Source organism: Carcharhinus amblyrhynchos, chromosome 2 (assembly GCF_965287045.1).
Source record: "Carcharhinus amblyrhynchos chromosome 2, sCarAmb.v2.hapA, whole genome shotgun sequence".
NCBI classification, from domain to species: Eukaryota; Metazoa; Chordata; class Chondrichthyes; order Carcharhiniformes; family Carcharhinidae; genus Carcharhinus; species Carcharhinus amblyrhynchos.
This window is the reverse complement of record NC_137325.1, coordinates 137,118,421-137,130,887: the sequence shown is the minus strand read 5'-3', so window position 1 is coordinate 137,130,887 and position 12,467 is coordinate 137,118,421. Positions and strand designations below refer to the sequence as shown.

The window sequence follows — 12,467 nt, the reverse complement described above, 5'->3', positions numbered from 1 at the left end:
ACATTGACTCTTTGTCAACTTTTATCCTTTCCCATAGAATCCCCACAGGAGGCCATTCAGCCCATCGAGCCTGCACCAACAACAATCCCAACCTGGCCCTATTCCCGTAGTCCCGTGTATTTACCCTGCTGATTCCCCCGATACTAAAGGGCAATTTAGCATGGCCAATCAACCTAACCCGCACATCTTTGGACTGTGGGAAGAAAGCGGAGCACCCGGAGGAAACCATGCAGACACAGGGAGAACTACACTAAATCTATCTGTCTGGTGATCACCACCACCATATACAAATACTCCTTCCACCTGCCCAGATTTCTTGCCTAAAACGAAACCAGAACTGTCACTTTTCTCTTGTTGAGCTTGTTAATTACTAACTGAATTAAGGTGCAAAACAATAATGTTTAAAAATAATCCAACGCTACAATCTGGTATGTCCGCTACGTCTGTCACCAACTTTTATACTTGCACCATAGAAAGCACCCTTTCTGCATGTATCACAGCTTGGTATGGCTCCTGCTCTGCCCAAGACTCCAAGAAACTGTAAAAGGTCGTGAACGAAGCCCAATCCATCACGCAAACCAGCCTCCCATCCATTGGCCCTGTCTACACTTCCCACTGCCTCAGAAGAGCAGGCAGTATAATTAAGAACCGCACGCACCCCAGACATACTGTCTTCTACCTTCTTCCACCAGGAAAAAGATATGAAAGTCTGAGGTCATGTACCTACCTCCTCTAATTGTTTGAAACTGTGGAATCTTGTTCTTTTTGTTGTCTTAGTAAATACCTGGGATTTAAAATTTTGGCTAATTTACAGCAGGTTACTGGCTCCTAATCAGATCACAAAGACTGATTTATTTAAAAAGTCAACTCCCATTACAACCAAGGGCTGAATTTAGGTCGGTTTTACAATCAAGCATCCCAAGTAAAATATAAAATACAAAAACATGACACGAAGATTAACTTCTTCCCTACTGCCATCAGATCTTTTAATGGACCTACCTGATATTAAGTTGATCTTTCTCTACACCCTAGTTATGACTGTCACACTACGTTCAGCACCCCCTCCTTTCCTTCTATCCTATGTACTCTATGAATGGTATGCTTTGTCTGTATAGTGCGCAGAAACAATACATTTCACTAATGTACGTGATAATAATAAAGCAAATCAGATCAAACGCATCTCATCTGCACAATGAACAAATTCTAACGACTGTTAAACTTAGAACCCTGATAACATAAAGACTCCAATCAAATAATTAGCATTTTATCCTATTCTGTTCTTTGTGTCATGTTTTTGTTGGTGTGTCTGCTACAGCTCTCACCAACTTTTACAGATGCACCATAGGAAGTATTCTTTCTGGTTGTATCACAGCTTGGTATGGCTTCTGCTCTGCCCAAGACCGCAAGAAACTACAAAAGGTCATGAATGAAACTAGTCCATCGTTCAAACTACCGATTCCCATTGCCTTGGAAAAGCAGCCGGCATAAATAAAAACCCCACACACCTTGGACATTCTCTCTTCCACATTCTTCTGTTGGGAAAAAGATGGAAAACTCTGACGTCAAGTACCAACCGACTCAAGAACAACTTCTTCCCTGCTGCCATCAGACTTTTGAATAGACCTATTTCATATTAAATTGATCTTTCTCTGCACCCTAACTATGACTGTAACACTGCATTCTGCACTCTCTCATTTCCTTCTCTATGAATGGTATGCTTTGTATAGTGCACAAGAAACAATACTTTCCATTGTATGCTAATACATGTGACAATAATAAATCACATCAAATCAAGAACTTGTCATCATTCCCCCACTCAGCCCAGATCACTGCTTTATAGCGATTCACCTTAAATCTCCGCTTTTGCACTCTGTGCCTCTATTTATAAAACACAGGGTCCTATGTGCATTTTTAACCATTTATGCCACTGTCAATGTATAACTCAGGTTTCTCGCTGTCTCTACACCCTCTTCAGAATTTTATCTTTTGTTTATATTGCCTTTTCTCTTCCTTCCAATCAAAATCCATCACTTCACACTTCACTGATGTATATCTTCCTCCAGTCCAAAAGACAACTATTCACCTTTACTCTCTGTTTCCTGTCATCCACTGCTCCTTTTATCGCTGAAAAATCTACTGTGTGGCACGTTCCCAAATACCTCTCAGAAGTCCATATACACCACATCCGCCGTGTTATCCTTATCCCATCTCTTTTACCGCATCCAAAAAACTCAATCCTCCCTTCTCTAACCAGCTAAAACCTGTCTCATAGAATCGTGCAATAGCACAACAGAGAAGCAGGCCTGGTGTAACAGTGGTTAGCATTGCTGTCTCACAGACCCAGTGTCCTGGGTTCAATCCCAGCCTCGGGTCATTGTTTGTGTGGAGTTTGCATGTCTTCCCTGTGTCTGTGTGGGTTTCCTCCTGGTGCTCTGGTTTCTTCCCACAATCCAACAATGTGTGGGTTTGGTTGATTGGCCATGCGAAACTGCTCCTTAGTGGCAGGGAGACTAGCAGGGTAAATATGTGGGATTATGGGGATAGAGCCTGAATGGGACTGTGGTCAGTGCAGACTCGATAGGCCTCCTTGGGCACTGTAGGGGTTGTATAAGAGGGGGAGGTGGGGGGTCATTCTGTTCATTAATCTGGACTCGCCTTTAGGACAGCAATCCAGTTTGTTCCACGTTCCTGCTCACTCCTCATATCTCTGCAACAGCTTTTCTTCTGAGTATTTCCTTTTGCGGGTTACTATTGAATTTGTTTCCACCACCTCATCAGGCAGTGCAGGCCAGCAACTAACCACTGGTCCCGTCAGGAAGCTTTTCCTCACATCTCCTCTATAGAAATGAGGTTGGTGATGAACTTCTTCACCTCTCCACACAAGATCCTGCCCTGTCTGTGAAACCTAAATTCAATCCAGTCATCGAAACAGGAAAGAATACACGTGGCCATGAATGATTTTCTTTTTTAAATAGTTTTATTTACTTTGCAGTTTTGAACGTTGATGGTGTAAGCTTGACCTCAGCAGAAAGAAGTACTTGCGGCTCGTTAGAAGTAGTTGACCACTCTTCGCAAGGACTGGATGTTTCCGTTTTGTGCCTGCCACTCGGAGTGCGAATGGTAATATCCTCGCTCCACTACGTACATTCTACCTCGGTAGTTGGGTTCGTCGTATAAAACCCAGCTGGGGATTAAAGGGAGAAATGGCAAATAATTAAGTAGCCGCAGAACGAAAAGGCTTGAATCATGACAACAGATTATATAGGCCCGGTTCGCGTTCATTCCTTTTGGTAAAATATTAGTCAGGTAGCCGACCCATGCAAACAAATTTAAATTCCCATAAACAAAAGTCGCTTCATGATACACGCAAGTGTCTTCAGTGCAGAAGGTTCAGGGGGCGATCGAACTGGAGTGTTTCCAAGGTTAAAGAGATTGGTTGTTCAGAGAGACAGGAACTACGCCCTCTAGTGGGGGAGGTCTGGAACGGCCCAGAAAATCCAATTTCAGCCACTCAGGGGTGAGGTCATGAGGAAGAGGTGGCGCAGTGGTATTAATGATGTGGAGATGCCAGCTTTGGACTGGGGTGGGCACAGTAAGAAGTCTCACAACGCCAGGTTAAAGTCCAACAGGTTTATTTGGTAGCACAAACTTTCGGAGTGCTGCTCCTTCATCAGGTGAGTGACGATGGAGTAGTGGTGTTGTCATTAGATAAGCAATCCAGAGACTCCGGGCGGCATGGTGGCACTGTGGCCTCACAGCACCAGGGACCCAGGTTCAATTCCAGCCTCGGATCACTGTCTGTGTGAGTTTGCACATTCTCCCCGTGCCTGTGTGGGTTTCCTCCGGATGCTCTGGTTTTTCTCCCACACTCCAAAGATGTGCAGGTTAGGTTGACTGGCCATGCTAAATGGTCCCTAGTGTCGGGGGATTTGCAGGATAATTATGTGCGGTTATGGGAATAAGGCCTGAGTGGGATTGTAGTCAGTGCAGGTTCGATGGGCTGAATGGTCTCCTTCTGCAATGTAGGGATTCTATGAAAATCTGGGGACCTGGGGTTGAATCCTGCCATGGCAGATGGTAATACTTGAATTCAAATTTTAAAAGTCTGGAATTTAAAGTCTAACAATGACCATTGTCAATTTTTATAAAAATCCATCTGGTTCACTAATATCCTTCAGGGAAGGGAATCTGCCATCCTTACCTGGTTTGGCCTACATGTGACTCCAGGCCTGCAGCAATATGGTTGACCCACGGAAATGGAGAGCAGTTAGGTATGGGCAATAAGCCCTGGCCCAGACAGAGGTGCCCACATCCCATAAACGAATTAAAAGAAGGTGTTTCTTCACCCAAGATTGAAATCTGGAATCATATCCCCATGAGAGCAGTTGGTGCTATGGGAGGATTGATATCAAGTCTGAGGATGACCAGGTTTTTGTTTGGTAGGTGAGATATTAAGAATCCCCGAAACAAGGCAGATAAACAGTGTGAAGATATAACCTCACCTTGACCTAGCTGAATGTGGAACAGGCTTGGGGGGCTGAATGGCCCCTGGGCCGAAATTTACAGTCCAGTTGTAGAGGGGGTGGGACTGAAAAATGCGGCGAGCTGTTCAAAACTCCAATGACGCCGGCAGGACTGGAAAACTCCCCTGGCGGAAGGGGCTGGAAAATTCCACCCATTGCGTTCCCAAATGCCAATTGTAACCACGTAACTTGGGGTACGGGGAGCGGCAGGGATTTGTAATTGGGAAATGACATTTTACTGAGTGAGTAACTAAATGACAATTTGCCAGTTTGAGCTATGAGATGACTTGTAACCTATCAAAAAGTGGAAATGAGAATAAGAATGTAAAGAGATTGATAAATGGATTTGAAGAGCAGCTGTGAGCAAATTTGGAGCTCTATCCTGTTATTGTGTTCCTTTTCTAAGATGTTCCTGGACTTTGCTGAGTTAGCCCAGTTTCTTCCCTGTGGGGTCCGTTTACAGTGGGGAGGTGAGAAGTTCAGGGGCCCATTCCTGGTCACATCCTGGGACACCCTTCTGGGGGGATGCTTCTGGGGCAAGCAACGGGATATCCCATGAATTCTACCCAGCTCATCCACGCTAGGCCCAACTGGGCTGACACTTGCTGAGGGCTTTGGATCCTGCCAGGGTCAAGGAGAGGTCAATGCAGCTTGGGCTTGTTTCTATTCGAAGAGAGGGCCAGAGGGGTTGTATCTCGAAGTGAGAAGATTAGAAAATGTTTATCTGCTCTTGCCTTTGGTCCAACGGGAATCTGGGGTCGCTCCTCTCCAAGAAGCAGGATAGCTTCAGAATACCCTTGTTACCTCTTGAGTAAAATCCGTCAATTTTCTTTTTGACTGCTATATTCAGAAGAGGACGTGAGACACAGCCAGACGGAATATCATCACCAGCCTGTGCATTTCACTTTCCATTTTTCCAATGTGTTCAAAAAAAAAGATTGCGACTTCCAAACCAAGAATGGACATTAAATTTACATCAGGTAAGAGCTTCAAGCCAACAGAGAAATCTATACATACGCTCCATCACCATAAACCCTGAGGGAGTTGACACACGTCTTGTTCCAGCCTCTTCCCTGCAGGAATGGGCAATCCTCACAGAACTCCATACACTGGCCGTTGAAGTCACAATTCTCAAACAGCTCTATTCTGTAATGTTCACCGTGCTGGAACAGATCAGAAGCAAAGAGTGAGCTAGGTACATGCTGTTCATTAGTCCTGGGAAATTCTGGGTGCCTAGAGCAGGAAGATAACATTCGACACACCCAGTACAGCTCAACCAGTTCATTATCTGAGGTTTCAGAGATAAAAATGAATACATAATCTAGATTATACCTACTGGTCAGAGATTTTTTGAACACTTTCAATGGGTAACAGAGTCCAGGAATGTTCAGAACACCCTCATGTTTCACAATGATAAATAACCATGGAAAGTGGCGGGGAGTAAAATATATTTGGTGTGGGCTGGGCTGTAGTGGGGGGTGTGAGTTGATCATAAGAAATAGCAGCAGGAGTAGGCCATTTAGCCCTTTGAGCCTGTTCTGGCATTTGATAAGAGCGTGGCTGATCTGATTGTGGTCTTAACTCCACTTTCCTGACTGCACTCCTCCTTCCCCCAACCATCCATCCCCCCATCCATCCGTCCCTCCATAACCCTCGACTCCCTTGTTGACCAACAATCTGTCCAACTCAGCCTTGAACAGCCGCCACTGCTCACTGGGGAAATCAATTCCAAAGACTAACAACGCCTTGAGAGAAGAAATTCCTCCTCATTTCCATCTCAAATGGGAAACTGTGTCCCATGGTACTCAATCCTCCCAGGACAGGAGGTATCCATCCGCCATCTACCCTGTCAGGCTCCCTCAGAATCTTATTTCTTATATGTGATGTACTTGGACAGATGGGCTGAATGGCCTCTCGCAAAACCATTGGAACGCCAATGTTTTCAGCACTCGTGTGTTCACCATGTGGACTGCTGTGTTCAAGAGGAAGGTTCGTCGCCAATCAGGGGATTGGCAATGGATGTCACCCACCCCATCCCCCACCCTCCCACTACCCCATCCCCACCCCACCCCCACACCCCAACCCCAACACCACCCCGCACACCTGCTCCCACCATCCCAACCCTGCCCACCCAGGCCAGAGACAATCCCAGAATGGATGTCAATGAAAATGTGTTGCGATGCACTCTTGTACTGATCTTGCTCCACAACGAGCTTGGCTGGGTCCCCTCTGCTCTTTGGTGGATTTGAACCAAAGAGCAGAGGAGGTTCTTTGAATTTGGACGCACCATTTTCACAGGTCTGCAGGATCCCATGTGGTCATTGTAGGCATTCCAGCGGTAGAAATCAGGATACTCTCCTCGTTCCAGGATGTACTGGTGCCCTTTGAAATCAGGGTGATCGTAGCAGATCCAAGCACTGCTCTCCACCCGGATGGAGTTCACTCTGTTCAAGAATCCCCTGTCCTGGAAGTTGTCGCAGTCTCCGCACACCTCCAGCTTCCTGCCCGTAAAACTTTTCCCCTCGTAGAAAATGATCTGAGGGAGGGATAGAGAACACAAACATCTTAACTAACGTCCTGGTAACGTAGCTAATTTCCCGAGAAATCCAAAGCAAGCTGGGATCAATTGAGCTAACTCAATACATACAAACAGGAAGTTTATTATTAGTGTCACAAGTAGGCTTACATTAACACTGCAATGTAGTTACTGTGAAAATCCCCTAGTCACTGCACTCTGGCACCTGTTTGGGTACACTGAAGGAGAATTTAGCGTGGACAAGGCATCTAACCCATACGTCTTTCGGTCTGTGGGAGAAAACCGGAGCACCCGGAGAAAACCCACACAGGAGAACATCCAGACTCCACACAAGCAGCGACCCGAGGCTGGGAGTTGAATCAGAGTCCCTGGTGCTGAGCTGCCATATGAGCTGGGGATAGGAGGAGGCCATTTGAAATCAGGGTACTCAGTTGATTTGATTGCAGCTTCAACTTGACATTCCCACCTTCCCCCAATAACCCCCAACTCCATTCTTCGTCAAGGATCCAGCTACCTCTGCCTTAAAAATATTCAACCACCCTGTTCCACCCCCCCTCCCTGGGGAGGAGAGTTCCAAAGACTCACAACCCGCTGAGAGAAAAAATGTTCCCTGCAGCCCTGCCTTAAATGGGAGACCCATGTGGTTGAGGCCAAAACGTTGTCTGATTTCCAGAAGAAATTAGATACAGTTCTGGGGGCTAAAGAGATCAAGGGATATGGGGGAAAGGGGAGATCAGGATATTGAATCTGATGATCAGACATGATCGTAATGAATGGCAGAGCAGGCTCGAAGGGCTGAATGGCCTCTTTCTGCTTCTACTTTCTATGTTTCTATGTTGATTGAATATAAAAGCTTTGACGAAGGGTCATCCTGACTTGAAACCTTGGCTCCATTCTCTCTCCATAGATGCTGCCAGATCTGCTGAGTTTTTTTTGTTTTTGATTGAATAGCCATTGGCCAGGAAGCTGGGAAAGACACAGTTCCTCTTTGAAATATTGTGTGGTTTCTACCTGAAAGGACCCTCAATTTAATGCCTCATTCAAAGGATAGTTACCTCCAACACTGCAGCACTCCCTTGGTTCTGCAATGCAGTGTCAAAATAGATCCAAGTCTCTGGAAAGGGAATCGAACCCTTAACCTTCAGAGTCAGAAAAGAGGCCAATACCTAATCCGACTGTGTCATCCCAAGAAATCCCATGTGTGAACTATCCAGCAACAGTTCCAAAAGAGGTTATCTTCCATCAGTGCTCTGAGCTGGCACACACAACTCACCCACCAGAGAGGTTTACAGCATGGAAACAGGCCCTTCGGCCCAACTTGTCCATGCTGCCCTTTTTTAACCCAAAGCTAGTCCCAATTGCCCACATTTGGCCCATATCCCTCTATACCCATCTTACCCATGTAACTGTCTAAATGTTTTTTAAAAGACAAAATTGTACCCGCCTCTACTACTATCTCTGGCAGCTTGTTCCAGACACTCACCACCCTCTGTGTGAAATAATTGTCCCTCTGGGCACTTTTGTATCTCTCCCTCCTCACTTTAAATCTATGGCCTCTAGTTTTAGACTCCCCTACCTTTGGAGAAAGATATTAACTATCTAGCTGATCTATGCCCCTCATTATTTTATAGACCTCTATAAGATCATCTCTCAGCCTCCTACGCTCCAGGGAAAAAAGATCCCAGTCTATCCAGGCTCTCCTTATAACTCAAACCATCAAGTCCCGGTAGCATCCCAGTAAATCTTTTCTGCACTCTTTCTAGTTTAGAGTGGGCATTAGGTTTGGGCTGAGCCGTGATGCTCCTGTGGTCAATGGGTCACTTATGAAGAAGGGCTTTTGCGATGAAGTTGATTCAGCCCATGTGAGGGAGAAGCAGCTCAGGTTGAAGCATTGGGGTGGGAGTGATCCCACTCTGCCATCCGCCATATTTGGCCAACATGAGACCTCACTGCCAATCAGCTTGTCCACTCCAACTCCATACCACTCTTCATGCCAAATTCAAATCAGCATCCCAGCATTTAAAACTCAAAGGACAAAATGATTCCGGTCAGTTTTGGCTGAGTTAATTTTTACTCCATTCCTAAAATTAAAAAGCCAATGCTCTGAATGGACCAGGCAAACCCCAATCCATTCCTTGCTTCAAGTTTTGACCAATGAAACAGGCTGACCTCAAAGTGACCAGGGCAGCAAAAGTTCATGACCTTTCCTGACCTAAACACCTCCCACCCCCTGCCCTGCCAATCAACCAACCAATCCTGCCCTTTGCTCTGCCACTGGAGAGAAGAGACAATAATATTATCTAAGAGACAAAAGAAAATCATTTATACAACAGCTAAAATAGTCGAAGAGGTGCCATTAAGGCCCACATTACTAACATTTGAATATAAATTCATGATTAATAACAAGGAAGTTAATAACAGAATGAGTGTCCTTGCCAAGGTTTGCTTTATAAATCACATTCAATTACTAAGCTGATTAAGTTTGACTTCCTTCAAATATCACATCATTGACCTTTTGACTGTAACAAACCAATGTGAAAATCTCAAACACAGGGACAAAACAAGCACAGACTTCATTTGTCGAGAAGGGTACGAGGAACAGTCACTTCATGAAACAATTAACTAATTCCAATCTGCAAGAACTGAGGAATATAATAAAGGGAGAGCATCGCCCCCACTCTCCCTTGCCCCAAGCTTGTGTTTATCAAACCACAGCTAAACCAGGTTATTCCAGTCCCATTCTCTTCAGCCCTGCTGTTGCCCTGGACTGTGGCACTCCTTTACATAGGTTCTGAATCGCGGAACAAACAAACCAATGTGTGAAGTGAAATTCGCTTTTATCGGCTTTGTAGTTTAACAAAGAAAATAAAGACCTTGCGTTAATGTAACACTTTTCACAACTTCAGACCGTTCCAAAGCACCTCGCAGCTAATGAAGTACTTTACAAGTGTAGCCTGGGTTGAAAGGCAACCATCTTCACACTCAAAAATAGCTCCCACTAACCACAGTGTCTTCATGGCCCCAGACACTTGGTCTTAACATTTAGTGATGCTGTTTGAGGAGTAACTATTGGCCAGTACTCTGGGGAGAATCCCCTGATTATCTCACCAACCAATTCAATTACCAACCAAACCAAGAACAACTTCTTCCCTGCTGCTGTCAGACTTTTGAATGGACCTACCTCGCATTAAGGTGATCTTTCTCGACACCCTAACTATGACTGTAACACTACATTCTGCACTCTCTCTTTTCATTCTCTATGAATGGTATGCTTTGTATAGTTTTCAAGAAACAATACTTTTCACTGTATCCCAGTGCACGTGATAATAATAAGTCAATTCAATTAGCTAAATTCAATCCTTGAAACAGAGCCACGGGACTCTTTCCATCCAACCGATAGCCAGGCCCTAGATTTTATTTCTCAAACTAAAAGTGACATCGCTGACAGTGCAGCACTCCGTCAGCACTGCAGTGGAAGCCCCAGAGCTGATTTTGTGCTCAGGTCTCTGGAGTGAGACTTGACCAGGTGCCGACTGCAATTTACAAACATCATGGTACCCTGAAACAGAAGGGCCTCTTACCTTCCCGGAGTACTGTGACATGTTGTTGCTGGATTTTGTCCAACCAAGCGAAATGCCAGAATGCTTTGTGACAGCTGGGAATAGTTGGACACCCCAATATATACCTCCGAGGCTGGGCGAAGTCCACCCCTCGCGAGGATTCCTCGTCAATAGAAGTGCAAAGCGGGGCTGAAAAGATTTTGCTTCCCTCACCAAACCATTTGGAACGCGTTCTGCTGACTCTGAGCTTCTGTGACTGTTGCGGGCAGCTCGATAAAAGATTTGCCCGGGGGAGGGGATTAGGGAGGATTAGCCCCCTTCATTCAACGCCTCTAATCTGCTGGCTGGAGCTGGCCTTGGACTGATTCAGGGGCAGATGCCAGAATTTGAAAGAGTAAGTGTAATCTGTGTGTTAAATAAAGGGCAGGGTGATAATATCTGTAACAGTTTGTAAATCAGAGGTCAGATTGTCAAATACACACCATGAGTTGCTCTCCTAAAACTTCCCTCGGTGCTGCACAGAGGCACAACCACCAAAATAAATCCAATGAAGGAAGCGTCGGGAGGGAAACTCAGTCAATGAATCCAAACGTCTGCAATTGATTTGAGTTATTGTTGTGACATGCATTGGGATGAAGTGAAATGTATTGTTTCTCGCACACTATACAAAGCAATCATACATAGGGGAGAAGGAAAGGAGAGGGTGCAGAATGTAGTTTTTTTTTATTATTCGATCGTGAGACCTGGCCAGCATTTATTGCCCATCCCTACCTCCCCGAGGGTAGTTGAGAATCAACCACATTGCTGAGGCTCTGGAGTCACATGTAGGCCAGACCAGGTAAGGACAGCAGATTTCCCTCCCTAAAGGACATTAATGAACCTGATGGGTTTTTCTGACAATTGACAATGGTTTCATGGTCATCAGTAGATTCTTAATTCCAGATTTCTTTTATTGAATTCAAATTCCACTGCCGTAGCGGAATGCAAACCCGGATCCCCAGAACGTTAGCTGAGTTACTGGATTAATAGTACAGTGATAATACCACTGGGCTTCTCCTCCACTGTTGCAGTCATAGCTAGGATGTAGAGAAAGATTAACTTAAAATAAAGTAGGTCCATTCAAATGTCCGATGGCAGCAGGGAAGAAGTTGCTCTAGAATTGGTTGGTACGTGATCTCAGACTTTTGTATCTTTTTCCCAATAGAAGAAGATGGAAGAGAGAATGTCCAGAGTGCATGGGGTCCTTAATTATACTGGCTGCTTTTCCAAGGCAGCGGGAAGTGTAGACAGAGTCAATGTATGGGAGGCTGGTTTACATGTTGGACTGGGCTAAGTCAAACCTTTGTAGTTTCTTGTGGTCTTGGGCAGAGCAGAAGCCATACCAAGCTACGATACAACCAGAAAGAATGCTTTCTGTGGTACATCTGTAAAAATTGGTGAGTGTCATAGTGGACATTCTGAACTTCCTTAGCCTCCTGAGAAAGTAGAGGCGTTGGTGAGCTTTGTTAACTATAGTGTCGGCATGAAGGGACCAGGACAGGTTGTTAGTGATCTGGACACCTAGAAACTTGAAGTTATTGACCATTTCCGTTACATCCCCATTGATGTAGACCAAGGTATGTCCTCCACTATTCTCCCAAAGTCGATGACTATCTCCTTTGTTTTGTTGACATTGAGGAAGAGATAATTGTCATTGCACCAGTTCACCAGATTCTCTAAATCTCTTTCCTGCGCTCACGAGGCCCAGTTGATGGGAGGTTAATATGGGTAATTGGTAGCAAACGCCACGAGCTTTCGTTGGGAGAGTGGGCTATCAAATAAACCTGTTGGATTTTAACCTTGTGTTGT

General features: G+C 45.1%; 1 protein-coding gene across 1 annotated transcript; it reads right to left on the bottom strand.

Moving 5' to 3' along the window:
* Positions 1–3,048: 3,048 nt before the first annotated feature.
* Positions 3,049–10,709, bottom strand: LOC145361674 (gamma-crystallin N-like). Its single transcript, XM_080217574.1, has 4 exons — positions 10,641–10,709; positions 6,811–7,059; positions 5,541–5,686; positions 3,049–3,184 (listed from the first exon to the last, which is right to left on the bottom strand). The coding sequence occupies exons 1-4, from the start codon at positions 10,659–10,661 to the stop codon at positions 3,049–3,051; spliced, it is 552 nt and encodes a 183-aa protein (XP_080073700.1). The 5' UTR covers positions 10,662–10,709.
* Positions 10,710–12,467: the final 1,758 nt, after the last annotated feature.